The sequence below is a fragment of the Aspergillus pseudotamarii genome (assembly GCF_009193445.1).
Source record: "Aspergillus pseudotamarii strain CBS 117625 unplaced genomic scaffold BDV38scaffold_135, whole genome shotgun sequence".
NCBI classification, from domain to species: Eukaryota; Fungi; Ascomycota; class Eurotiomycetes; order Eurotiales; family Aspergillaceae; genus Aspergillus; species Aspergillus pseudotamarii.
Window position 1 is genome coordinate 13,155 of NW_022475149.1, and position 25,160 is coordinate 38,314.

Genomic DNA, 25,160 nt, shown 5'->3' on the forward strand with positions numbered 1-25,160 from the left:
GGTTTACGACGGGGAAAGGCAAGCACGCCATCTGCAGGTCTATGGAAGTTCAAGACAAGTCAATGACATGATCACTCCGGTGGATCTTGTCTAGACCAGAACCTGACGGTCGGAACGAAGCGAATCGACAGGGATATGAGATAAGATTTTACTCGGAGATGGTATCCCGAAGGCCAGGTGAAGGAATTTATCACGATTTCCTTCTACTATATTTATTTATTACTACGTTTCCCACCTGGTTGGTTTTGTTTCAACACTGCCGTGGAGAAGAAAAAAGTGAAAAAAAAAAGAAGGGTTAGGGTTGAATGGCCGGATTGGGACGAGTTGCCACTAGACTAAATTAAGCGTGTCGGTCACGGGCCGCTTTTCTCGCCGCCCAGCCAATCACCGGCCAGGATTCAAGGCTTCATCGAAGTCAGTATACAGAAAAAGTACTTATCGACGATCACGAATGCGCTTCCTCCGATAACGCCATTTGCCAAGCACACCCGGCGTATGAGAAGTGAACCTACCACGATGCCCCCGCTGCATTTGCCTGCGCTCAACTTGGCTACATTCAAGCATTGTGGTGTTTCTGTTTCCATGTAAAAGTGGGCCGCGTGTTATCCACGTTACATTTAGCACCGGTTCCGGATCCGGTTGGGGTTTCGATGGCTTAATGAAAACTCGATCACGTCATTTGGCCTGATCAATGAGGACGAAGGAATCAATTTTATCTATAATTGCAGTGGCTCGCCGGTGGACACGATGTGTGTGTGAGATTCAGCTCGTCCTCTCCGCGAAAACCGTGGCCAGAAAGCCCTCTACGTGTGCTGAAGGTCAATCGAATCCAGTGACAAGGATCGACGCCATTCAGCATCAATGGTGCTGTCTGCGGTCTCTCGAAAGTTTTCGAGGGCAACAGATGACCCCTTGGATAGTCCCTCACCAGTGACGGACAATGATAGCGATCGGATATCCAATGTAGACAAGAAGCTGGCGTCCGTGGACGAACGATCGGCCAGCGATGAGGAACATGTGAAGAAACTTAGTGAGACAGATGCGATAGAGCAGGAGACCGAAGAGAACCCAGAGATTGCAGCGCTACCCCGTGAGGTCCGGCAGCTGGTCAGTCTCACGGATGATCCGACCTTACCCACGATTACCTTCCGATATTTCCTCCTATCGATCATCTTTATCGTTCCTGGGGCTTTTCTGTCTCAGATGAGTCACTTCCGTACGACCCAGGCACCGTATTCAATCTTCTTTGTCCAGATCGCAACCCACTATGTCGGAAACTTCTTTGCACGGGTGTTTCCAGCCTGGGAGGTCCGTATGCCCTTCACGAAATGGTCATTCAACCTCAATCCAGCGCCCTGGAGTGCCAAAGAACATGTGCTGGTTACGTTGACCGCTGCATCTGGCGCCACCTACAACCTGGGATATACTCCCATTGCCCTTGCAGAGCTCTTCTACGGTGAAAGGCTTAATCCGGCAGTTGCGATTTTCTTCATGTTCGCCATTGTTTGGGTTGGATACGCATTTGCAGCCATCGCGCGCCAGCTACTTCTCTACGATCCCACATATGTCTGGCCACAGGCCCTCATGCAGACCACCCTCTTCGAGACATTCCGGAAGCAAGATGTTTCGTCGCCCCTTGCTAGGCGTCAGCTTAAGATCTTCTTTCTGTCTCTTGTGGGAATGACCTTATGGCAATTCCTCCCCGAGTACGTGTTCCCGTTCACGTCTTCTCTGGCGTTTCTTTGCTGGGTCGCTCCCCACAATCCCGTAGCCAATTTTATTGGCTCAGGTCTCGGGGGAATGGGCTTTCTCAATTTAACCTTCGATTGGTCGAATATCAACTGGAACGGCTCATCGATTCTCCTCACACCGTGGTGGACACAGGTCATTCTGTTCTTGGCGTATGCCGTGAGCTGTTGGGTCCTCCTTCCAGCCGCCAAGTGGGGAAAGTTGGGCTCATACAAGCACGGCCTGATGTCGAACTCGCTATTCATGGCAAACGGCACCAAGTATCCGGTGTTAGACGTTTTGACCCCCGACTTTCGCCTGAATCAAACGGCTTACGAAGAACACGGTCTCATGTACATGGGACTACACAATGCTTGGGCCACATTCTTCGACTATGCCAAGGTGACCGCGGCCGTTACCTGGATTGCTACGTTCGGGTTCTATCAGCTGAAGTCGAACCTGAAGAAGGCTATTGCGTCCCGTCGGAAATCAGAAAAGGCCAAGGGCCAAAACATCAACTATCAATATCATGATCGTCTCAACGTGCTCCAGAGGCAGTACAAGGAGGTGCCACTGTGGTGGTACGTGGCCCTCTTCCTGGCTGGGTTTATCATCCTTCTTGTGGCCACCGCATGCGGATACCTTTGGATCCCAGTCTGGACGCTGTTCGTTGGCCTGGTCACGGCCGGTGTTTTCGTCCTCCCCTTCGGTTGGTTGTATGCAATCTCCAACTATCAGCTCGCAGTGGGCACATTCAACGAGATGCTGTACGGGTACATGGTCCACACGAAAGCAGGCGCATCCCACCGCCACCCCTGTGGGCCTTCCACCTACGGAGCGATCGCTGGCGACGCTTGGTATCGAGCTCAGTACATGCTTCAAGATCAGAAGATCGGACATTATATGCACATCCCACCGCGCACCGTCTTTTTCTCCCAAATATTTGGAACGGTTCTCGGTATTCCAGTGAATTACGGTGTGATTCGCTGGGTCTTGAACACGAAGGGGAACATCCTCAAGGGTGTTGAGAAGGACCCGCTGAACCAGTGGACTGGTCAATCAATCATTGGTTCTAATACTCTCGGAGTGCAATACGCTGTCATTGGACCTCAGAAAATGTTCGAAAATCCTGAACTGAGGGTTCTCCCTTACTCTTTCCTCGTAGGAGCTGTGATCCCCCCAATGCTGTACATTCTTCACCGTTGCTTCCCACGATTGCGGGTTGATCTGTGGAACGTTACCATCTTTTTCTCTGGTCTGTCGGTCTTCTACGGTAACATCAGCACAGGATATACTTCGGCTATCATCGGAGGATATGTGGTGATGTACTGGGCTTATCGGCGCCGGTTCGAGACCTGGAAACGGTACAGCTACATGGTTGCCGCCGCCTTCGATGCCGGCTTCAATCTGAACATGTTGTTGATCTTTCTGTTCTTTGGTTCCGGGAAGCAGATCAAGATGCCCAATTGGTGGGGCAATAATGCGGACTCTGTTGAGCGGTGCTTCGCTTTGTGAATAAAGCCAAGCAGGATTACTCATACAATGGTATATAAAGCATATCTGTGTACATAGTTCTCTTCTCTATAATGAACTACACATCTACTCTCTTAGCCTGTCTGTTCTGGAGCACTCATACTTCATCATATTCTGGTAGTACTTAGCATCTTGTCGGGTCCTTGAACCCGGTCGTTTTGGCATGTAGTCATATCGGCACTGGGAGACGGATGCTTACGATTTTATAGCAGACTTTCCAACCGAGTTCCTCTCTATGGTACTCTTGCACACATGCATGTGAATTGTGAAGTTTCATTCGGCTTCTAATAAAACACGGACTTGGTGGTGGCTTGAGCCTGACAAAAGTGGCATGCGGGTCCATTCTTTCAGCGCCTTCAATGTCACTATCTGTGGTATTGCATGTCATATAATCCATCTAATAGAACTCTTATCCTATGACAGCAATAGAGCAACCACCTTACTCAAGCAGCTCGTTGGGTAGGTACAACGCCATCGAATCCTCCCAGATACTGTCGGTGATGATAGTCTTATTCGACCCGTCTGCATTCATGATGAAAATCTGACCGTACGGCTGGAAGGTATTGTCATAGATGGCGGCTTCATCTCGGAAGCCATACATGCCGCTTGCATAGAGAATACGCCCGTCCGCGGTCCAGGTTGCATGGGCATCATTGGCTCCGCTCGATGTGAGCACCTTCAAGTCCGACCCATCCGGACGTATAGTGCACACGTCGAAGTTGGTGTAGCTCGTCCGGCGTGTGAAGACGATCCGCTGCCCATCCGGCGAGTAGAAGGGAAGGTTGTCCCGGGTCGTAGTCAAAACGCGAACACTCCGATCGGTCAAATCCATAATGCGAAGCCCAAATTCAGCGCCCCATACACGGTAGACCAAGTACCGCCCATCCAACGAGTAGCTGGGGAACCCCGCATTGATCGTACCGTTGGTGAGGATCTCAGAATACGACCCGTCTGCTTTGGCCCTCGCAATGTATCCCTTACCAGTCGCGCGGGACTGGAACCAAGCTCCGATGCCAAAGGCAATCCATTCCCCATCGGGTGACCATGTGGGCTGGAATGCGCCGGCCAGGCCCTGGCCGACCTCACTGGAGCTGATATTACTTTGGGTCAATGGATCGAAGACGAGCTTTTCGTCCATTCCGTCTGGTCTCATCGTAACGATGCTAGAGTTACCGAGTTGCTTCTGCGTGATAGCTAGTCGACCTTGCTGGGACAGATCCGGGAACACGTCGGTAAACCGGTATTCCCACTCGGGATCCCAGCTGTAGAGTTTCTTCTCCATCGGACGTGCCTCAAACTCTGACTTCTCATAGATAACGGACTTGCCGTCCGGCGACCATGACGGCGAACGCATCGTCCCATTAATCATCGCGCGGGTGGAGCTCTCAGCGGTGTAGTGAATGCCTTCGTTCGATCCGCCCTTGACCAGATAGCCAATATTGCTTGCCGTTACGTATTGCGGCGAGACCTTCACCCCCGTTCCATTCGTATGCTGGACCCGATTCAGTCCCGTGGCGAAGTCGACGGAGACAATCTGGGAAGTGGCACTGGCGACCGATTCGGGCCGATGTGCGTCCCATGTGTTTTCCGTCGTGATCTCGTAGAAGATGATCCGCGAGCCATCTGGTGACCATCTGGGAGACCCAAGACTCCATCCCGTCTTGGATGCGATTCTGCGAAAGTCCGTTCCGTCTGGTCGGATGACATACACCGACAACTCTTGAGTATGCTCCCAGCCAGTTCCATTACCGTGTCCACGCCATCCAGTGTTGCGATCCGAGGAGAACGCAATCCATTCGCCGTCGGGCGACCAGCTGGGACGGAAGTAGCCATTGGGTTTCGTAGGGTCACCCTTGACTCCCTCCAAGTTGGTGAGGTTCCGTTGTTCGCCCGTTTTCAGATCCATCACCCAAACATTTGTCGTGTATCCGTTCGCTGTCGAGACCCATGCCACCTTGCTTGCGTCGGGAGACAGCACACCTGCATCCTCAACGGAGGGGGTTGCTACCAGCTTCTCCAGCCCGGAGCCATCTGCGCGACAACGGTAAAGGTCCGAGTTACCGTCGCCGTTGCGCTCCGAGGTAAACGTAATCCATTGCCCATCGGGTGAGAAGGAGGCATGGTAGTCGAATCTGGAGTTGTTTCCCAGCAGTTTCCGCTCGTTGCTGCCATCAACGTTGGCCACGTACAGCTCCGATGACGATGGTCCAATTCGGTTCATGAGCATAACTCCCTTTTTGCCTGGAGCCGGTAGACCACGAGCAGAATGGGTGCGAGGCATCATGTCGAAATTTTGCTCCATCGCAAAGTGCATTGCTTTGTGGGCTGTTGCAAACCCTGAGCCCACGGCGAAGGCCCATACCGTAGAGCTAAGCCAGCGCATGGTTGTGTCCTTAGATCTTCCTCTAGTGATCCTAGGATGGAACAATGCTTGAGCGAGGAGGACGGGGTATCGTATTTATGCGGATTGCAAGCAGAAAGCTTGCGCTTGTGGATTTAGTGACCAACCAGCTAGTGGGAAACTGCATAATGCGTAATCAAGCGTTATGAAACGGTGGTATATCGGTTGAAGTTTGCTTTGCATGCCATGATAGGCAACATCTTGGTCGATCTGCGAAGCAGACTTCGTCTGTACAGACGTCGCCAAGCCCGCGGAAAATTAATCGATATTAAGATGGGCACCCAAATTCACCAGCATGCGCAATTTAGCGGTCTCACCCTTTGGCTAGTTCACTCGAACAGACAATGATCTGCATGGTCGTTTATAAATTTCTTCTCCTGGTGGTGATTATCGGATAAGATTATGTTCTCAATCTCCGAGTCTATGCCCTACAAGGCCACCTCGGCCGAGCATTGATGCATGTCGGGATATTATCTCCGAGACAGGCCCATGGACCTGGTGGAGGCTTCAAGACTCAAGAGACCGGGTGGTCCAATCTGATAAGATGAATGTGCTGTGAGCTCTTGGCAACCGGAGACGATTGATTGATAATTAATTTCCGGCGGCGAAATCCCGACAGATGCCAGGATTTGAGGCAATCAGACCTGGAGAGCTGCTACCGAGGTGAATTACAGTGGGACCGGCTCATCAGATTAACGGTAGTACTGTCGGTTCAAGCGGCCAGGTGGCCCTTTCACTAGTAGACAATTTGATGGGATAGCTGGAAATGGCTCCGAGAGGGAGGAGTACGAGTATGGTGTCTACTTTGGTTGTCATAGTGGATTTGTCAAGAGTCCTGACTCAACGCAGGATGGATAACTTCCTCCCTTCGTCTCGCTATGAACTGTATGATACACACGGTACAGAAAGGCCAAAGCCTATTGGGTACATTGCCGCTAGTAGCTAGATAAATCATCACATATGCATTAGTTATGTTTTCTTCCGTGGGGCACATATTGACATCCTGAACGCTCTCAAGCTTACAAGCCGCCGATCCTTCCCAGAAATCCACTTCTAATTGTCGATTCTCAGGACAAATCAAGCCATATTCGCCTTCCCCTTCCTCCCCATCATGACTGCTCCCTCACTGGCACAGCTCGTGTCCAAAACACTCATTTCCAAACGCGTCTCGTACGCCTGCTTACTCTTCTCGGTCGATGTCCGCAACATAAACCACCTCAAGTACGGCAGCGGTCGCATTACCTCATCCACGCAATCGATCAGCCAGCCCCCAAGACCGTGACCCTGATATTCCGGGAGGATGTACAAGTCGGTCAGATACGCGAATGTCACATTGTCCGTGATAAGCCGCGCGAATCCGATCTGATCTACATTTTCTTTTGAGTGTGTTGGAATATCACTTGAGATGCCGTTGCTTTCACCCTTCTGGCTAGGGATAGTCGGCCTGGTCTTGTACACTCCGAAGCAAAAGGAACCCTCAATGATCTGTTTTAGGACGTCCTCGGGGTAGCTTTTCGTCCAGTACAAGGCATCAGTGTCGAACGCGGTGTTGATGGCTGACACTGAGAGGAGGGCTTTATCCGTTGATATCATGAACACATCTTTGGTCCAGGTCTGCGGTTCGATGGGTAATGACATGACGTGAGGATCACTGACGAGACGGTAATTGCTCGTGAATTCAGTTGTGGTGAGTGTTTTCTGTTGTTCGGAGTCCGCTGTTGGTATATTCTACGCGTTCGATTGCTCGGAGAAATTATCGTCTTGAACTGACAAAGACATGCAGAATATGAGGATATGGTAGAGCTTGGTATATATGAGGAAGACACTGTTGTTATATATCCTTGTGGGCTCAAGTACGAGATGAGTCACAGAGTCTTGGCAGTCGATTTCAAATCTTCAAAGGTTGAAGATGTGTATAGAATAGTTAACATGCATGAGTAGAACTCATAGGAAGACGCCCTTGTCACATTTCTTCACGTTATATTATATGGTTGTATCGCTGGATTGAGCTTCTGACAGATCCTAGGGAGCTGTGCCTATAATTACTATGGAATGAAAACCCGTAGCTACTGTACACACCAGCGAAATGAACCCATCCAAGAATTTTGGCAACTGGTAGAGCCGGAGAAGATACTCACACACTCCCATTTAATAGAGTAGCTCGATGCTACAGCGTCCTAGCATCGAGACCAGAGAACAGACCATCTCAATTGGTAACAACATCTGAGTCTCCGAAGTCGATGAAGCTTTGTCACATCCCATCAAAGTTCCCCATTCCTTCAAGATCACTAGGCCACTTGGCATTGCCATATATCGTACTGGGCACCGTTGGATATATGCTGGTCGGGCTCAGATGTGAGCAACTTCCCATTGATACAGGTCGCAGAGCAACAGCCGGCGAGACCTGGATATGGTACTTACGGAGGATATGGATAAGTGACTTCAAAAACTGACCAGCGACAGGAGATGTTTCCTCCGCCTGCTTCGTTGTCTTCATCTTTATGGATACACAAATCCATAACAAGGACAGCGGTGGCTAAGAAGAAGATCCAGATATATGTACCCAACCGCATGTGCACGGATGAAAGAAGGCCGGTTTCCTGCCGTATCGATTTGTTCATGTTGATCATACTTCGAGCGGATTGCAGACAGACATTTTTAGAATAACTGTAGTGGTCGTTCATTGATAAACGAGTGAGGAATGGCTGGTTCGGTTTGGCTCTACAGGAATAAAAGCTGCTGGCTATGATGTATCGTTGAAAATTTATTTGAGGATATCGACGGTCAACATCGCGGCTCTCTTGATGACTCGTTGAGGGCGTCCGGCATCCTATAGGATTTTAAATTTCTAGACAGCCCTGTATAGGAGTGATCTTCGATCATTTGTTAATCGCAGTATGTTGTAATGGGGCTTATTCCCGTGACGGCACAGTTTATCTTCGAGAAGGGTTGTTGTTATATATATAACTTGATGAAATTCAATCTAGAGCAATTCTTTTGGAGATCCTTCTAATAAATAAGTATTCTTGGTTAGCACGCCATATGCAATATCGTTTACGTACTTCAACCAGAAAATATATACCATGTAAAGGCAACACTCATGTCCGGACACCTCTGGGTGTCTAATGGGATGATTTTCTAGCACGCGCTTTTCTACTCTCGGTCAGAGTTCACACCAAGAGTTTCTACCGAGTTTCTGCGTTCGAAACATACCCGATCGCAAAAATCAACAAGGAACCAAAACAGAAGCTAATCGTGCAGTTTTCCTGTCTGTACAGTTTACCGCCGGCATTGATGTCGGTCACACCACATGGACACGATTCACAGCCCTCGAGCTCAAGCTGGGGCTGTGAAGACCAGAAATTCGCACTAGAACCCCATCAAGACGCCTTGGGGCGTCTGGACATTTTTAATTTTATGGATGTATTTATTTTTATTTATTTTTTATTTACTTTTTAGAGTTTGATGGGATGATTGTCTCCTTTAGCACGTACAGTACTTTCTCGTTACAGAGCGATGCGCATGTCAGAGACGAGGCTAGGCCTTCTCAACAGTATGTTTGAATGTCAAGTGATTTTTAACTCCCCACAGTTATGAAGCCCCAGCACACATTACCTAAGGACAGCCTTTCACTACTGTCGGGAGATATACTGTGTAGTTATGGTCATCAAGGGTTTGAGGACCATGGCGGAAGGATTTCCTAATTGGGAGCATCCCGACATTGCGTCACAGCCATTGGAATGCAGGTTTTTGTCAACAATCGTTTGTGGACTTCTCAAGGAGTTTTGACCTTTCTTCTCTCTGAGGTACATTTCCATTCGAGAGAAACCATCCTCGAACCTTTGCTGCAAAATGTTCAGTTGGTAGGTCATTTCCCCCCTCAATTCGTTACCTGATACTGATGCGATGCGCGTAGGTATCAACGAAGTTTAATCCAGCGCCCTGTCCTGACCCAAAGTTTAACCACGGCGGTATGTAACACTTCTTCCAGTTTCTTAACTTAAGATGTTGGTGACTAACTGAGCGTGCAAAGTGTCTCTTCGCCGTGGGAGACGGTCTAGCGCAGCAAGGGGTGGAGAAGAAAGGCCTTGCTCGTCATGATGTAACCCGTACTGCCCGCATGGCACTCTATGGTGGAGGTGAGCCTGGTGTCCCGGAGTTCCAAGTCGTATTACTGAGTTTTTGTTGCAGCTGTGTTCGGTCCGGTTGCCACGAAATGGTTTCAATTTCTGCAGAACCGTATCAATCTCGGCACCCCGGGGAAAACCCTCGTGGCTCGTGTCGCCACAGACCAATTAGTCTGTGCTCCCACCATGATTGGTGTATTCCTCTCCAGCATGTCCCTCATGGAAGGAGGTGATCCGAGGGAGAAGCTGAACAAGACGTATTGGGAAGCACTCCGGACGAACTGGATGATCTGGCCCGCCCTGCAGACCGTGAATCTGTATCTCGTACCGTTGCAGTACCGAGTCCTGACGGTCAACGTATTCAATATTGGTATGTAACGTCGAATCATTTCTTGGGGATGAGTGTATACTAATTCCGTCAGGGTGGAATTGCTTCTTGAGCTTCTTGAACAGCGCCGATAATGGCCAGCTACAAGAGCTACCTGTTCTGTGATTGCTACTGGGCTACTTGACGAACACGAGCCTAGAGACCGGTCAACCAGGCACGATGCGCACAGTGTTGGGGCGGGAAAGGGTCGATCATTGTTCTCCACTTTTATTTTGCACCTTGACATGATAGAGGAATGACGGCATATTTCCCGTTCGGGATAAAAACCCGCCTATCGTCGGAGTTCCCAATCCGGTATTTCCGGCACCTTATATAAATGAACGTCGCGTCAGAAGTTGTAACATATTCGGTATATTAGTGTCAGCGATCAATATAATAAATTTCTAAAGCAATATTTGCTTGCACGATTATAGATATACTCCATGACTCCCCTTTTCAGTGTAACGCTGCACGAGATAACCGATCCTCTATGATCAATCTCGACTCACTAGTGGTCGGGATCGTGACGTTTATTACTACGCCTATTCCTTCCAGTCTGGTAGCTTTGAGCCTGATTATCTACGCCGGGTGTAAAAAGTGGCAGTTACTGCTTCATATGTACAGGTTTTGTCTAAAGTAAATATACATATCCTACCCATGACATTTACCCGCACCACCGGTCCCTTGTGAAACTTTCGGGTATGGACGAAGCCGTATGTCAGAGAGACGATAATAAAACCAATGTAGATGACAACGCCCCAAGTTCATGGTAGTGGCGTACATCTCTCGGGTCAAGGAGAAGAAATTCATGGTCCAGACGATCGACAGAAGTAAAAGAGAAACGGTGCCGATGTAAGGGCTGAGTTTATCCATATTCCATCGAGCAGGGGGGATGGGCTGCTTGCGCCGGCGACGAATATAAACACACGAGATGGAGATCATACTGGTATATAAGGAGAGAAGAGTGGCGACACCAAGCGACAGGGTAGTGTTGAAAGCAGCAGATGGAATTCTATATCTCTAAGAAGTATCTAGACTAATTTTTGCAGTTGCTTGGCAGCATAAGCATGGAATCTGCCAAATTGCGCTATGTGAGATAGTACGGTTTCGGCGACCACAACCTGTTCTCTGCCTAAAATCTAGGCAGCTAGGGTAGCATGAGCAATAGGTGCTTGTTCATATGTTTTTTTCTTTTTTTTTTTCTTTTTTTCTTTTCCCACGCTATATTACTCCCAATTTACATAGAGTTGATACGTATGGCCATACGGGGGTTCTCTATCCGGATAACTCTGGACGGGGTTGTCTGAGTGGGGCTCAACCTTGATTCTAAACCTATGTAGACAGATATATACTTACTCCTTCTTATATCACTAAGGCTTACGCCATGGATGATAAAAGGAACTAGAATAGTTTCGCCACCTGTCTTCGAAGGCGAGGACCGTTGTGAGTGAACGAAAAGTACTCTGCGAAATATGAATCGGGGTAAATATCACAAGATGGGATTTCAGCTCTACAGCGGAGTGTGCGAAATATTTATTCCAAAGGCGCGAATCCCATCAGCTCACAAGTAACTGAGCTCCCAAGTAGTATCAAGGTCATTGGCTAGTTTCGCGAAATCATCCAAGTCCACAACGGTGCCTACTTTGTCGCCCCTTCTGTCAAATCGCGTAGCCAGATTGATTTCATGATCATGTTGGTCAAAAAGCTGAATGGAGACTTCCTCTCCATTCTCAATATCCCGGGAAGGCGAATTGTCTAGATTGCTAGGCAAGAGGAATCGGAAGGATGTCGCGCCCTTCTCCTTAGCAGCCCAAACGAAAGCAGTGGACATATATCCTGGCATAATTCGATTGGAGAAGAACCATAGCTTGTCCTCTTTTCCATCCTTACTGTAGATCTTGTAAGGGTGGTTGTATTTCAGCTGCGAGTCGCTGCGGTCAGCTAAACCTATCCTTCTGGAGCCAACATAGAAGTGAAAGGGTGCTACGACTTGCCTTAGTCTCTGTGGAATCTTTAGAGGATTCGGCATCAACATAAAACTTTTGATTTACGGAATCCTTCTTGTACTCAAATTGTAATTGATAAGCGTCGGTGATAGAGACAGATAGGTTTGAGATGAACCGCAATCTTTTCTTAGTAGTGGGCTTTCCAGCGGTTAATTCGGAGATATGTTTAGCTGGGAAATATCAGTAAATTGCGGCGCCAGCAGTGTGAACTATGGAGATCATACCAACTTCGTCTTTCGTGGCTTGCTGCCCTATGGTCACATACTTATCGACCATCTTGCTCCGCAACTGGAAGCCGATTATGCCAGGTTTCTGTTGAGTCTCTCCAGGTGTGGCCTTCTTAGAATTCTTATCCAGGATGCCTGCAAATATCTGCTTAGTATCCTGGTATCCTGGGATGGACGAAATCACGTCTTCAATGGCGAGCACACTAGATTGCTACAGGATAACAAAACTTGTCTTAGCGTCGGGCTCGAAGGGGTGACGTTTGGAACTTACCTTGACAACACGCCAGTTGTAGAATGAACCAACTGTATATGCCCAGGCAGGAGGACTAGATATTGACAAATAATTAGTGCATGCTTAGTAAACAACAACAGAGGTGGGAGGCGCACTCATTGCAGAGTAGGGTGTCGCCACCCTTCGCTTCCCAACACATGGATTTGTTTGAGGAGCTGGTTTGTGTTGCAGAGCTCGAGTCCTCGGCATTGGACTTGCTCATATTGGCGGAAGCCTGCACATATGGCGACTTGAATGACAGTGCAGCTGCAGCTCTCTGAGACTTAGCATGCTCCGCTCTCTCAGCTGAGGAACGGGCAGTAGACTCTTCTGCGGCATGTAGTCTTCCACCAAGCTGGACTCTCATGGCGAACAAGCGACCTATATCCCGTTAGACATTCTATATACGAGCGCAGAGGTGTATGGTGAGGTCAATGGTGTCCAATACCATATTTGTCCTTAAAACTCTCAATATCGGCAGCAGTGCTCACGGCCTTCAAGTCAGCCTTACACTGGTTAGAAAGGTCAAGGCTCTGGTGGTCAAAATCGATGATAACCCGAGGAAACTGTTATAGTAGGGGTTAATATCTAGTTACCTTAATGGTCGAATCTGATACTTACGTTGTATGTAATGTTCATCACTCTGGTCTCCTCGCTGGAACTGGAAGAGTCCGAGGAAGAGTTTTTCTCTCCATAGCTTGCTGACGCACTTGCACTGAACCCAAAAGCACCACCTTCACTGTAAATATACCTTAGTATTTGGTGTCCTTATCACAAGAGAGAATGGCCTACATCGCCAGAGATGCGTCAAATTGAGACATAGAACTCGCTGCAACCGCGCGAGACACCGATTTGTTTTCCTCGAATTGTTCAATGTATGAGTCATCTTCAATACGGAAGAAAGGAATTCGTAGCATTTGCTGTATGCTTGTTAGAAGTTAATTGGTATATGGAAGCTTTAGTGAATGCACGTACCTGCGCATTAACTGAAGTTTTTGCTCCACTGGCGGATATCTGATAGTCTTGGAACGCTCGCGGCTTCAGAACAAAAGCTGCATTCCTCCCATTAGTTATTGATATTTCGCAAAGGCCCTAGCTCAGAGTAGGATCTTACCGCTATGGATGGAACGCTCCACGATTTTTCCCCCTTTCTTTCCGAGGTCCACAACCCGGTAAGGGTTAAGAAGGGAGTTGTTACGTACAACCACACTCCACTGCTTCTCAGACATGTCCGCAGGGTGTCTAGAAAACCATCAATCCTATTGTATCATGCCCTTTCGCATTTCCACTTACACGATGCTGAATGTTGTGGTAGGATTGATGAAGATATTGTGACTAAAGCTGGTGGGTGCTTGAATAGGCTCTGGTTGTGAGGCCCTTGGCAGCTCTGTGAGCCTCTTCTATGCAAGAGAATCAACATATGTCTTTCACGACAGAGGTAAAGCCTACTTACGTCGGCAGTGACCTTTTCTCCTCTGTCAAGGATCGCCTTGTTGATAACGTCCTGGTTGATAATCTTCTCGGACAGAAGGTAGACCCGATAGGTATCTGCATTATCTTGCGATGTTTCCTTACAAGCCATCAACACATAGAGCCACGTGTGGTCATTGGGATGGTGCTACTTACAGCACCCTCACTGGACTAATCCAGGGATTAGTAGCGACTCAAATTAGACAGCATTTGAGACAGTGCTCACCTTCTCGTTTAAAATCTGGAGGTATGCTTTGAAGTTCGTGATATCCTGCACAACTGCCCCACGTTGGTTGCAGAAAGAGCTCCAAACCCTAGAGAAAGTACTCAGAAATCTACTTACAGAGCCCAGGGTAACACACTTACAGTCTAGGCTCCACGATATTCTCTCCAATCAGCAGCTTGCGGATATCCGTAAGCTGCATCTCCTCCTCTTTCACATTCTTGAATGGTAGGCAGCATTTCTCCTTGATCAGCTTGCTCTCCCGACTGTACGAGTAAACATGCAGGATCTGCTGCGGCTCCTTTTTGTCGTCTAGCTGAGGTTAGCTGCAGGATTCACGGTTAAGGTATTTCATTTCTGAAATACGAACCGGCGATGATATCCAAAACCCCCTTTGGTATTTCTCCAACAGCGGTTACTGCCTCCTGAGCAGCACCCGCAGCGACGCCAGTCTTATCTTGAATGACTCCATGGATGCCTTTGAAAAGACCGGCCATTTTGGGAACTATAGTTGGCTGGATTGGTAACTGAGATACAAGTAAGAAGGGTTTGAAGCAAGAGAATTGTACTCTAGGTTGAGCAGCTGTATTTTAGAATGAATATTGGACGTGTGGAAGGGACTCTACCGTCATTTATAGGGGAGTTTCAGTATTTTGGGGGAAAGCCCTCCCCCGTCACACTTGAGCACCTTGTACGGGACAGACATAGTGACATTGCACTAGAGCTGCATTCGTCCAGGCCAATCGCAGTGAGGTTGTCGCTGTCTAGTCTAGTTATTCATTAACCCCGCTTGGGGGAAGCAGCCCCTGGTTCCAATATGCAGTCCATCTTGGTGGTGGCAAAACACAATGCTAAAAACAAAGAAACTTAGAATTTGCCATTCATAGTTGCTTCAGGCGTAGGGGTTGCTGCATGCGCTTGCCAGGGTGTAGCGTCTCATTTCCTCCAGCTTTCCGTGAAATTGACTTAACCTCACATCATGTGCTCACTATGCATCTCCTCGATTATACGACAGTCTCAACGGGTGTCTGTTTTAATATATCAGATGTCCCATGATACCAAGTGCGGAACAGATCGAGAATAAGCATGATATCTTAGTCAAAACAGTCTGGTGAGACTCTAGATCCACGGCTGTGTTGGCAACAGGTCCAGTGTTCTGGCTCTAGACCTCCGATATACCCGAGATCCTTGTTTTAATAATATCTGGTACTATAATTGGGCAATGCAGGCATGTTCAGCTGAGGCGTCCTCTTGTCTTGTTTTCCGCTACTGTGGGTCATCCTCAGGTGGGGTAAAACAAATCCCTAGTAGAAGAAATGGCAATTTGAGGTCGTGATAAAATGTTGAAAAGAGGTTGCAGTCGATGTGAAAGTGGCTATCGGATCCTCCTTTCAACGTAGAATATTCATGGTATGTTCTCAATAATTAGCCACAGCTGTCAGATTATAGTTTTGAGGTCCTCTGGCCTAACCGTGAGGACATACCGATTGCATCCATCTGAGTCTGCACAAGTCCACGTTTGGCTACCAAAGAGCGACGTCATGCAATGGGTACTTGCATCATCACGCTGCAGCCAAAAGTCCCTTGCATTACATGCATCCAGCGTGTCACAAAACCGCGCACCTCGAGCAATACGTGGCGTAGATCTGTCGGGACGTGATGACTACATCATTTGCTAGCAGTGTAAAGTTGCATGGCCATAATCATAGCAGCCATGTATATGGCGGCTTTGACGGACTCACTTGAGAAGAACGATTTGGACCAGTGCAAAGCTGGTTTGGAACGCCATGAGCTCATCGATGTCGCCAATACAGAAGGCATATGTGATGATCCTAACCAAGCCGGTGGAGCCCTTGAGAATCGGAGTCCAGAGTATATCCAAGAGAAGGACTCATGCAGCGTTAGGATGTGTCTCGGAGTGGAATCAGTTATGGTGAGCACGCGCCGATCAAGGCATAAATGGGACCGGGCGAGCGGACTGGTACAGAGCCATACCAGCCCAACCAATCCAACTAAACAAAATAGTCCATTATAGCCCCATCCTCAACAATCCTCGATTGCGCCGAATACCTCTGAAACGGCAGGATTTAGCGATAAGATCCACAAGGGGGAAGAATAATCCCATCAATTAACGTCAAATTCTAAGCGAGAAGTGTCTTCACGATACGTCATCTGCTATTAATCGCAACGGGCGAAGGCCACAGTAGAGGGCCTATTATCATTGACTTCCTCCATTATTTTCGGTTAGACCTGGCACTGGAATTGAGAAGTTAGCTTCCTCTGTTGAAGCCTGAATCTATATCCGATGGCTGTTTCCTAGTACATAGCGGATACATATTTGTAAGCGATTCGTGTGCAACTAAAATTGAATAGTACGGATAAGACGACGCGCGAGATTAAGAATATATTCCTGGTAGCAGGTTCGTTGAGGAGGGACACCATAGCTGTCCCAAAGATAGCACAGGAGATATTGTTGGTCCTTCATGACATCTTCCAATTTTGAAGCCCAAAGATGATCTGATTTGACTGGCACAGAGTCACACGACATTCTACCCCAACCTTTAACTCTCCCAAGGAATCAACAGCGGGTCGGTAAGCTCGAATATGTCCATTTGATTAATCTCATCGATAGACAAGGGTGCCCAGAGGGAGGAAGAGTAGTCTGGAAGTGGTGTTGGTTGCCCGGGTCCAGCTAATGAATGAATGTCAGTGATTATTGGACTAGCCTGAGGAATCGGGCTTTCCATTGGGTGTTGCCTGAGCTGTGGCCAGGACCAGGATTCACCCTGATCCTGCAATGTTCGCGTGCAAAGATAGTGGAGATAAGTCGATGCTTGTCGAAGGGATTCAATGGTGTCGGTCGTAGAGGGAGACCTTAGTCTTCCAGATCCGGTTCTTTCGTTTAGGTGCGCAGCTGACTTCGATAGAAGAGTGATAACGATATAAATGAGTCGAGGGAGGGTATCTGGCTCTGTTGGAATATCAGGCGACTGGATTGGGTTTTGAAACCACCGGTCATAGAGAAGCATCAGTCCACTCTGGAAAACGAGATGGTGGCCTGATGGCCATATGCAGGGAACAAACGACGCATCTGAGGCTAATTCATATGCTAGGATGAGTTGTGTCGTTGCTTCCCTGCAAGCGCGCAGACTATCGGCGAATTGTGGTTCGTTTTGTCCAAAAGTCAATGCAGGACGATGAATGAGCATGGTGGCTAGTTCGCCGAGGATAAACAACCATAGAGAAATAAAATCAGGGCATTCAACAGGGTTGTAGGCAGTGGTAGTATTGTCGATGTTATGTAGTCTGGTCTGGATAAGCTCTCCAGTGCGTGCGATGTTGGGTAAACTTGACTGAACGTTTTGTTTCCAGACATCGAGTTCACGTTGAAGTCGATAGATCTTGGCAACTCCACCTCTTCGGTTGGTCGTCGTATACATTTGTTCGAGACACCTGGATAGAATTTGTGCGAGATGAACATACTGGAGAAATGGCTCGATATGGGTAGTTTCTCCAGGTAATGGATACGACAGCTGATCACTATGCATGTCGTCATAGTCGGTGTTGGTAGGGAGGTCGGTATCTGTGTCTGCTGCTTGTATGTTTCTGGGTAGACCATACAGGATGCTTGATTGCCTAGAAAGAGGTATTATCAGCATGTTGTACTTCCAACAGCAAAGCCTGAATGGGTCTTCCATACACGTCGAGCACATATACAGACCACCATATACGCCTTCGCAACTCACTTTCACCGGGTGTGTGTTTGAATCGTCTAGTATGTCGATGAAGTCCGAGTGACTGCGCTAGACGTACTATCATACCACAGATGCGTATTGCTAACGAGTGCTGTGATGTCGTCTGGAGATAGAGAAGGTAAAGGATCAAACCTTGGAGACTGGGAATATCTCCTCGGCAAGGCATCTGACCAAGTAAGTTGCTCAGTATGGTTTCCAGGCGATAAGACAAGGGCTCTGATTCAGTTGCGGTAGTACTGCTATGGACATTGTCAAGCGCTATCAAGGCATACACCTGAAGGAGAAATGGTATCCTGAGATGCAGTTCGATCGGGGTAGTCCACGCATCATTGATTGTGTCGTCAAACGTGTCAAGGAACTGTTTTGACAACAATACAGGATATAGTATCCCCCAATATTGTTGGTACTTGTCAAACGCCTTGCGAACAGCAACCACTCCCAGATTACGGAGATGATTACGTAGAGATTCAAAGATGTTGCTCGAAGCGAGCTGACCGTCCGCCAAACAGCTTTCGATGCTTTTGTTTCGTTCCCAAGCTACGGTCAATTCGCTAGACCGCAGGATATGCAGGCGAAACAAACATTCGGGAAAATGCTCTTGGGAAGAGAAGGTAGTCTGATACAGCTGCTGAGCCGAGAGGACAAAATGAACCCCTGTCGTAGAACCTGCAAAGAACTCGGAGTTGCCATCGCCCAAGACTAGTCGTCCAAGGTGTGCCACCACAGAACCATTAGAGGCCTTCTCTCCTCCATGTTGCGTGTAGCCACCAGTGCGAGATGCCGCGACAAGCTCCCTCAATTGTTCGATCTCTTTCTTTTGCGACACTATAGTCTCATGGAGCCCCTCTTCCCGCGCTGAGAAAAGTTGTAGCTGGCCTCGCGCTGATTGCAGCTCTTGCGTGAGTTGTTGGATGAGTTCTTCGGTTGGCTCAATATACCTATAACCTAGTAAGAAGGAGTATTAAAGAATCACAATTGGGGAATGGACCCTCGCGGCGTGGTTCTCCGTCGCAGCTGGACAGACACTGAGCATTCAGCACCGGTCCTCTCGCATTTCCCACACTTCAATGAGTGAACAAGTGAGCCGTAGTAGACGCAAACAGAGGCAGCGAGAAACAGACCTTCGGTCGACGTCCATCACACTTGACTCTTTTACTAAAAGTCTCGTCAGATCTCGCACGATACCTCTGGATCCTTCTATGTTGTGCTTACACGCGGCACCGATCGCTATGTGACGGAAGGTCAGTGTGGGAGTACGTCGAGGGATTCCATCCACTTGGGATGTTTGTGCATACAACGGGACCCCACTTACCAAACCTGGGCTGGCCGTCTTTCGGTCATTCTTTGCAGCAGGCGTGACAGGGATGTTACAATATAGCTGTGATGATCAAGTCACACGCATTGGCCGAGGAGGTTTAGGACGGTGGGGATGGCACGGAATAAGGGCACCGGGATAACGGGCTATTCCGGCGTGGAGTTCTTTATGGTGGATCCAGGCATCAATATCTACGCCTGAGGCAGCACAAACTGGCCTGGCTAAGGTTGGAAATGATCGTCACATGTCGGACTATACAGATTGTTTGCATTTGCATCTCTTTTCAAACTTCTACCAAATGATATCTGTGTCTCCGTTTACCACGATAACCTCTGTGCCCTGTAATACATGGCCCTTGACTTTTTTACACTTTCTCTTCGTGACTGATCTCCCCTTTCTCTTGTGCCAAGTCTTGCTCGACTGCCAGGTGAGGATTTTCCCTCGCATACCGAACTGTCGAAAAGACCGACGGGCTGTTCCGAAAAATCAGATCAATTTCTTCGAGCGATCGGCCCATGGTCTGTTTTGATGTCAGTAGTACACTCGAGCAAAAGTGGGACAGAATCCATTCACCTCAGGATAAAAGAAGTAGACGGAGATAGGGATACAGAATCCAATACAGGTAAACACAATGTAGTACTGATACCCGATCGTGTTGATTGCCACGGGGGTAATCATCGTGACGGCGAAGTTCCTAAAATCATTGTCAGCGTCTGCAATACATCATATCAGAAGTATGCATACCACAGCCAATGATTAGCAGTCGAAATACTCGACATGGCTACTCTCAGCTTCGTCGGCGCAACCTCAGTACAGTAAAGGAAATTGGCACCCAAGAAGCCAATTGGAATGAAGAAATTGAAGAGGAAAACGAAGAGGACACTGGCGACCTGTGCGCCAAAGTTCGAATGTGGAAAGGAGGTCGCGATGGCGAGCCCCATCATGCAAGTCGCCATTCCTGTACCACTCACCATGAGCACAAAGCGTCGCCCAAGTCGATCGATGGCAAAGAAGCCCACAAAGCAGGAGAGAAGCTTCCAGGTCAAAGTACCTCCTGATAGGATTCGAGATGTCTCGGAGTCCATGTGAAGACCATCCTGGAAGATGACCGTTGAATAGACGGATATCAGGTTCCCTCCAGACATTTGTTGAAAGAACTGCAACAAGATACACAAGCAAAACCGGTAGAGAAGTCGGTCCTGTCCCATCTTAAGCATATCACCAAGCGATGCGGTGGTGCGGCCGGACTGTTCCAACGAGCGTTCGATTGAGGATAATTCATCAATTATGCTCGTGTCATCTTCGGGCAACCCCTTCAGCGCAGCAAGGGTGTTTCGTGCTTCCTGCATGCGGCCTTGTTGAGACAGCCATCGTGGGGACTCTGGCATTGCCAAAATAACCAGGCTTAAGATGAGCGAAAAGAAGATGGGGATGGCAATCGGTGGCCGCCAAGATGCCGAACCCGTTTTGATTTGGTAAAATCCTAAGTTGATCCAAGCCTGCAGGACATATCCGATTGAGATGAAAAGCCCATCCAGAACGACGTGCTTTCCGCGGTTCGAGGAGCTAGAGCATTCGCTCTGCCACGTAGGCACTGTACCACTCAACATCCCCACGCCAGCACCCAAGATCACTCGCCCGATGATGAGCTGAGCCAGTTGGAACGAAGATGCTTCGAGGACCTCCCCAACTAAGGTGAGGATGGCCCCTGCAAATATTACGATACGACGTCCAAACCTGTCGCTGGTATATGAACAGGAAAGGCATCCCATCATTGCTCCCAATGTAAATGTCGCCACTACAACACCTTGTATCGTAGCATTTGCACTCTTCTGTTTTCCTTCCGTGTGCACGGTGTCGATCCGAGGGAAGTGATTCGTGAAATCCGTCACCGAAACTAATCCACCCAGGTTGGATTGATTGTATCCGAATAGAATGAAGGCAGGACAAACAACCAGAAGAAGCTGTGCTAAGGTAAGAGCGCTTCCACGAAGGCCCATGAATGATAGTAGTCTCATGGTTCATGCAAGAAATTGGCAAGGCCGAATAGGGTCTGATCAAAGATCTAGGAAGGAGGCTTCCTTCTTCAGGATTGACCCGATAGTAATACGTCTTTTATATTGTTTACAACATCTTGTTATAGACCTTGTGTCTGGGGTTGTGGGGATATCGGCTGATCTGGGGTACAGACTTTTCTGGGGTCGGAATTAAGCTCTAATCCGAAGGCGTGTCGTGGCTGTTGTGGAATACGGCCCTAACCCTTCTCATAGCGACAACAAAAGCAGTTTCGGTACACAACCATACGTTTCAGTACATGGCCATTTGAAGGCAATGCTTAAGTTACCCGAGATGACATCTTTACACCATGGTATCTACATGCTATATGGGCATCTCTCGGGACGTCCACCTCTTAGCGATTCCCTTACTGTGTCGAGGTGCCATTCTTCACACCTTGTTACTCGCAAAATCTACACTGGCCCCATGCTCATACGCGAGAGATTTGATATACATAAACTAGTTTCATTATCTTTGACTACCTCTGCTTACATTGCTTTCAGTCCCGCTTTCCTCTCTGCGACTCTTTTCAAAACGTCATCAACCATCAGCTGACCGGAGCCAAGATAATTCAATGGATCACACAATTGGGTCAGTTGGGCTTCATTCAAATGCACTGATACCTCCATATTCTCCTTCAGCACATCTAACAAGACTCGATCGTGCTCAATGGCTGACTTGCAGGCCTCATAGACCACGTCGTGTGCTCGTTGTCGACCAACGAATGGAGCCAGCCCCATCATTACAGCCTCCCCGACAATCAAACCCCTTGTGGAATGGAGGTTCCTCTCCATGGAGTCTTCTTTCACACACAGCCCTGATAGAGCAAAAGTGGTCTGGTGCAGTGCACCAACAGCATATGTAAAGGACTCCGGGATTGCCACCCACTCCAAATGCCATGGCCCGGACGCGCGTTCAAAGTCAACGACCATCGCGTCCAACCCCAAGGATGCATTGGCTCGGAGAAGCTTGCTAGCAGCGAGAATGATCTCGCTGGAGATGGGATTACGCTTCTGCGGCATGGTTGAGGAGGCACCGCGATGAGGCACGAAAGGCTCTGCCACCTCATCTAGCTCATTGGACGACATAACAATGATGTCTAAACCAATCTTGCCCAGGGTGCCGCCTATCAGCGCCAGAAAATTGAGGACCTCTGCAATATTGTCACGAGCGACATGCCATGTGATCATTGGGTCTTCCAGTTCAAGCTCCTTGGCTAACTGTGCTCGCACAAGAATCCCGGTCCTGTCACTACCCAAAGAAGCCAGAGTACCCGCTGCACCACCAAACTGTACCAGGAGGCATCGGCGTTCGATTTCGCAAAGTCGGTCTCTGTGTCTCAGAATGCTGGAGAGGTAAACGGCACACTTGTAACCGAATGTGCAAGGTAGGGCATGCTGCAAGTGCGTACGGCCGGCCATTGGACTAGAGACAGTGGAATCAGCACCACGGAACACCGCCAAATTGCGCCCGATGCTTAACTTACGTATCGCGGTACGTTTCAGCCAAGACTTGTAAAATATCAATTAATTTGTTCAGATCTCGTTTCACCAAATCCAAGCCTCTTTTGATCTGCAGCATACTGGCGTTGTCCATGACATCTTGCGTGGTGGCACCCCAATGGATGTATTTCGACAGGTCTTCAGGAGTGTTCTCCACCAACTGCATCACCAACGGTAGAACAGGATATCCGACAATTTCGGTTTCTCGCGAGAGCCTGTCAAAGCTATTTTATTATCGTTAGTCAATGGTCGATGGTTCCACAATGACTACCTGTCACTGTTCACATACTCTAGTTCGATATTACCAAGAACTGCGGTAATCGCATCGCCAACTTCTGCTGGAATAGCATTGACTTTGGACTCTGCTCGAGCCAGGGCGGCTTCAGTTTGTACAAGAAACTTTGCATACGCTTCGTCCGTGAAGATTTCACGGACCTCTTCGGTGCCAAAAAGGTTCCGAAAGATTCGGGAGTCGAGAACTGAGATAGACATTGCGGCCGTATTCGCAAAAAGAAAAAGAAGAGAAAAAAAGAAAAGAAAATTCCAAGCTCAGTGAGAGGTAGAATCTGGATCAGTTGAAGAAGCTCAAGTCATATTCACGGGGAATAGAGTCTATTAATGGAAGGTCGACCTCAAGACCTCTAGATTTCGCTCAATTGGGAGAGAACGGAATAGCGCCTTATCCCGAGCCCTCCATTTAATCCGCCCATACTAAATTACTCCACTTTTTGTCTTTCACTTTGTACATTCTCATCCCGTGCTTAATCCGTCATCCCTCTATAATGGTAGCGTTAGGTTCTGTGCACACTATTCATCTATAACGGTGTTGAATAGAATAGATTGGCACTAATTGCTAGGGCACCTGGTGGGAGTCAATTGCACGCCGGGGGTATTGGTTTCTATATGAACTACCCGAGCTTAGGTCTCAGCTTCTGTATCTGTGACTCTCAATAAATACACGAAAGCCATAGTTCTGGATTCTCAAGGGAATTGGATTAAAAGCCAGCCACCTTATTCAATGTGATTCAACCTATACAACGCTAGAAGTCATTCGAGGAGGGACTATATAACGATTGAGGGCTGAGTCGTACTTTGTAGACTTTCTAATATCAACCGGGCCTTACCACTACCTTCACCTGGTTACTATCTGCGTTCCAGAATTGGAAACAATTAATTACAACCTAGGGGTCTTCCTATAGCTACAGAGTACGGATCTGAGCTTCCAGTATCTAACGTGTTCTTATAGTGTAGATTCCCGTTGTCGTGTTGAACCAGGCCTTGCAAACAGAGGAACGATTCCATTTCTGTCTATTTCTCTTCTTGCGCGTATTTAATAGATTGGTGTGCTTTGCTTACTATGGCGACCCAATAACTCCTTGTCTTAACTAGAGCACCAGTCTCCAAGGTAAGGTGTGATATATAGTACTACCAACAGAGGTAACAATACTAAGCGTGCAAATATGGAGCTTCCCCCCAAGCTCGCACGGTGCCTTTCTCCCTGAGATTGCACTACCCTCACTTGATTCAGTATAATTTTCCAATAAGAAATTGTGTATAAAGCAAAGCCTTCTTTTTGAAAGGGAAAGGTGAGTATATTAGTACAATTAAGAGATACTAAACTTATATCTGAAAGAAAACATCTATTATTTGTACTATACTATGGTAAAAGAATGACGGGTGAAATGAATCATTGATTACATGTAAATGAGTGACAAGTTATAAAAGTCCAACAAACCATAATCGAATCAAACATCCAGATTAGACCAACACAGTCGGATCGAAGTTATAACCGGAACGATAGCGCACCCGGAAAGGATTCTAGTTCTGACCTAGTGCACCACCCCCACCTATAAGAAACCTGCTTATTATTCGAAGTCTTCGCAGTCCGCGGGAGGGGGAGCTTCGCATTCAGCGCATCCGGGAGTTCCGCCAGTACTAGAAGACGAAGAGCTGCTCGAGGAAGAAGAACTGGAAGAGCTGGAAGAGCTAGAAGAGTTACTGCCTCCCTTGTTGGTTTCCGTATTGCTGCCAGTGGTGTTGCTGTTGTCTCCAGACGTGTTTCCACCGGTTGCAGGAGGGCATGAGTTGTCACCTTCGCAACCTGTATCACTGCCACTAGGAGGAGTGCCACCAGTAGGGGGAGTGCCACCAGTAGGGGGAGTACCACCAGTAGGGGGAGT

The 25,160-nt window shown here is 48.2% G+C and overlaps 8 protein-coding genes across 8 annotated transcripts in view; 2 read left to right on the forward strand and 6 right to left on the reverse strand.

Annotated features, from left to right (window-relative positions):
• Positions 1 to 640: 640 nt before the first annotated feature.
• BDV38DRAFT_290939 (OPT family oligopeptide transporter) lies at positions 641 to 3,338 on the forward strand. Its single transcript, XM_032061603.1, has one exon. The coding sequence runs from the start codon at positions 862 to 864 to the stop codon at positions 3,241 to 3,243; it is 2,382 nt and encodes a 793-aa protein (XP_031907000.1). The 5' UTR covers positions 641 to 861; the 3' UTR covers positions 3,244 to 3,338.
• Positions 3,339 to 3,377: 39 nt separating this feature from the next.
• BDV38DRAFT_38609 (TolB family protein) lies at positions 3,378 to 5,746 on the reverse strand. The gene has a single exon (XM_032063262.1). It carries the CDS (start codon positions 5,642 to 5,644, stop codon positions 3,701 to 3,703), a length of 1,944 nt encoding a protein of 647 aa, XP_031907001.1. The 5' UTR covers positions 5,645 to 5,746; the 3' UTR covers positions 3,378 to 3,700.
• Positions 5,747 to 6,673: 927 nt separating this feature from the next.
• Positions 6,674 to 7,457, reverse strand: BDV38DRAFT_38611 (uncharacterized protein). The gene has a single exon (XM_032063263.1). The coding sequence runs from the start codon at positions 7,298 to 7,300 to the stop codon at positions 6,740 to 6,742; it is 561 nt and encodes a 186-aa protein (XP_031907002.1). The 5' UTR covers positions 7,301 to 7,457; the 3' UTR covers positions 6,674 to 6,739.
• A 2,037-nt stretch (positions 7,458 to 9,494) lies between these two features.
• Positions 9,495 to 10,535, forward strand: BDV38DRAFT_265844 (Mpv17/PMP22 family protein). The gene is made up of 4 exons (XM_032056396.1): positions 9,495 to 9,525; positions 9,579 to 9,633; positions 9,696 to 9,801; positions 9,854 to 10,535. Exons 1-4 carry the CDS (start codon positions 9,515 to 9,517, stop codon positions 10,165 to 10,167), a joined length of 486 nt encoding a protein of 161 aa, XP_031907003.1. The 5' UTR covers positions 9,495 to 9,514; the 3' UTR covers positions 10,168 to 10,535.
• A 927-nt stretch (positions 10,536 to 11,462) lies between these two features.
• On the reverse strand, positions 11,463 to 15,031 carry BDV38DRAFT_265868 (uncharacterized protein). The gene is made up of 16 exons (XM_032056397.1): positions 14,724 to 15,031; positions 14,497 to 14,665; positions 14,357 to 14,444; positions 14,287 to 14,301; positions 14,114 to 14,230; positions 13,954 to 14,060; positions 13,775 to 13,902; positions 13,636 to 13,712; positions 13,453 to 13,580; positions 13,282 to 13,399; positions 13,109 to 13,226; positions 12,777 to 13,041; positions 12,661 to 12,715; positions 12,387 to 12,600; positions 12,151 to 12,332; positions 11,463 to 12,077 (listed from the first exon to the last, which is right to left on the reverse strand). The coding sequence occupies exons 1-16, from the start codon at positions 14,848 to 14,850 to the stop codon at positions 11,718 to 11,720; spliced, it is 2,268 nt and encodes a 755-aa protein (XP_031907004.1). The 5' UTR covers positions 14,851 to 15,031; the 3' UTR covers positions 11,463 to 11,717.
• A 1,883-nt stretch (positions 15,032 to 16,914) lies between these two features.
• Positions 16,915 to 19,449, reverse strand: BDV38DRAFT_276377 (uncharacterized protein; the record flags this gene model as incomplete). The annotated part of the gene is made up of 5 exons (XM_032058204.1): positions 16,915 to 17,989; positions 18,054 to 19,046; positions 19,097 to 19,170; positions 19,230 to 19,263; positions 19,421 to 19,449. 5 exons carry the CDS (start codon positions 19,447 to 19,449, stop codon positions 16,915 to 16,917), a joined length of 2,205 nt encoding a protein of 734 aa, XP_031907005.1.
• A 338-nt stretch (positions 19,450 to 19,787) lies between these two features.
• On the reverse strand, positions 19,788 to 23,543 carry BDV38DRAFT_290943 (L-Aspartase-like protein; the record flags this gene model as incomplete). Its single annotated transcript, XM_032061604.1, has 9 exons — positions 23,270 to 23,543; positions 22,965 to 23,195; positions 22,392 to 22,903; positions 21,971 to 22,295; positions 21,933 to 21,937; positions 21,534 to 21,556; positions 20,168 to 21,387; positions 19,997 to 20,117; positions 19,788 to 19,943 (listed from the first exon to the last, which is right to left on the reverse strand). Exons 1-9 carry the CDS (start codon positions 23,470 to 23,472, stop codon positions 19,788 to 19,790), a joined length of 2,796 nt encoding a protein of 931 aa, XP_031907006.1. The 5' UTR covers positions 23,473 to 23,543.
• Positions 23,544 to 24,845: 1,302 nt separating this feature from the next.
• The window catches only part of BDV38DRAFT_290945 (uncharacterized protein), a gene marked incomplete at both ends in the record, with an annotated part of 1,489 nt that continues 1,174 nt past the window's right edge, over positions 24,846 to 25,160 (reverse strand). The window contains one exon of the mRNA XM_032061605.1: positions 24,846 to 25,081. Within this exon, the coding sequence (XP_031907007.1) occupies positions 24,846 to 25,081 (236 nt within the window). The remainder of the gene's footprint in view (positions 25,082 to 25,160) is intronic.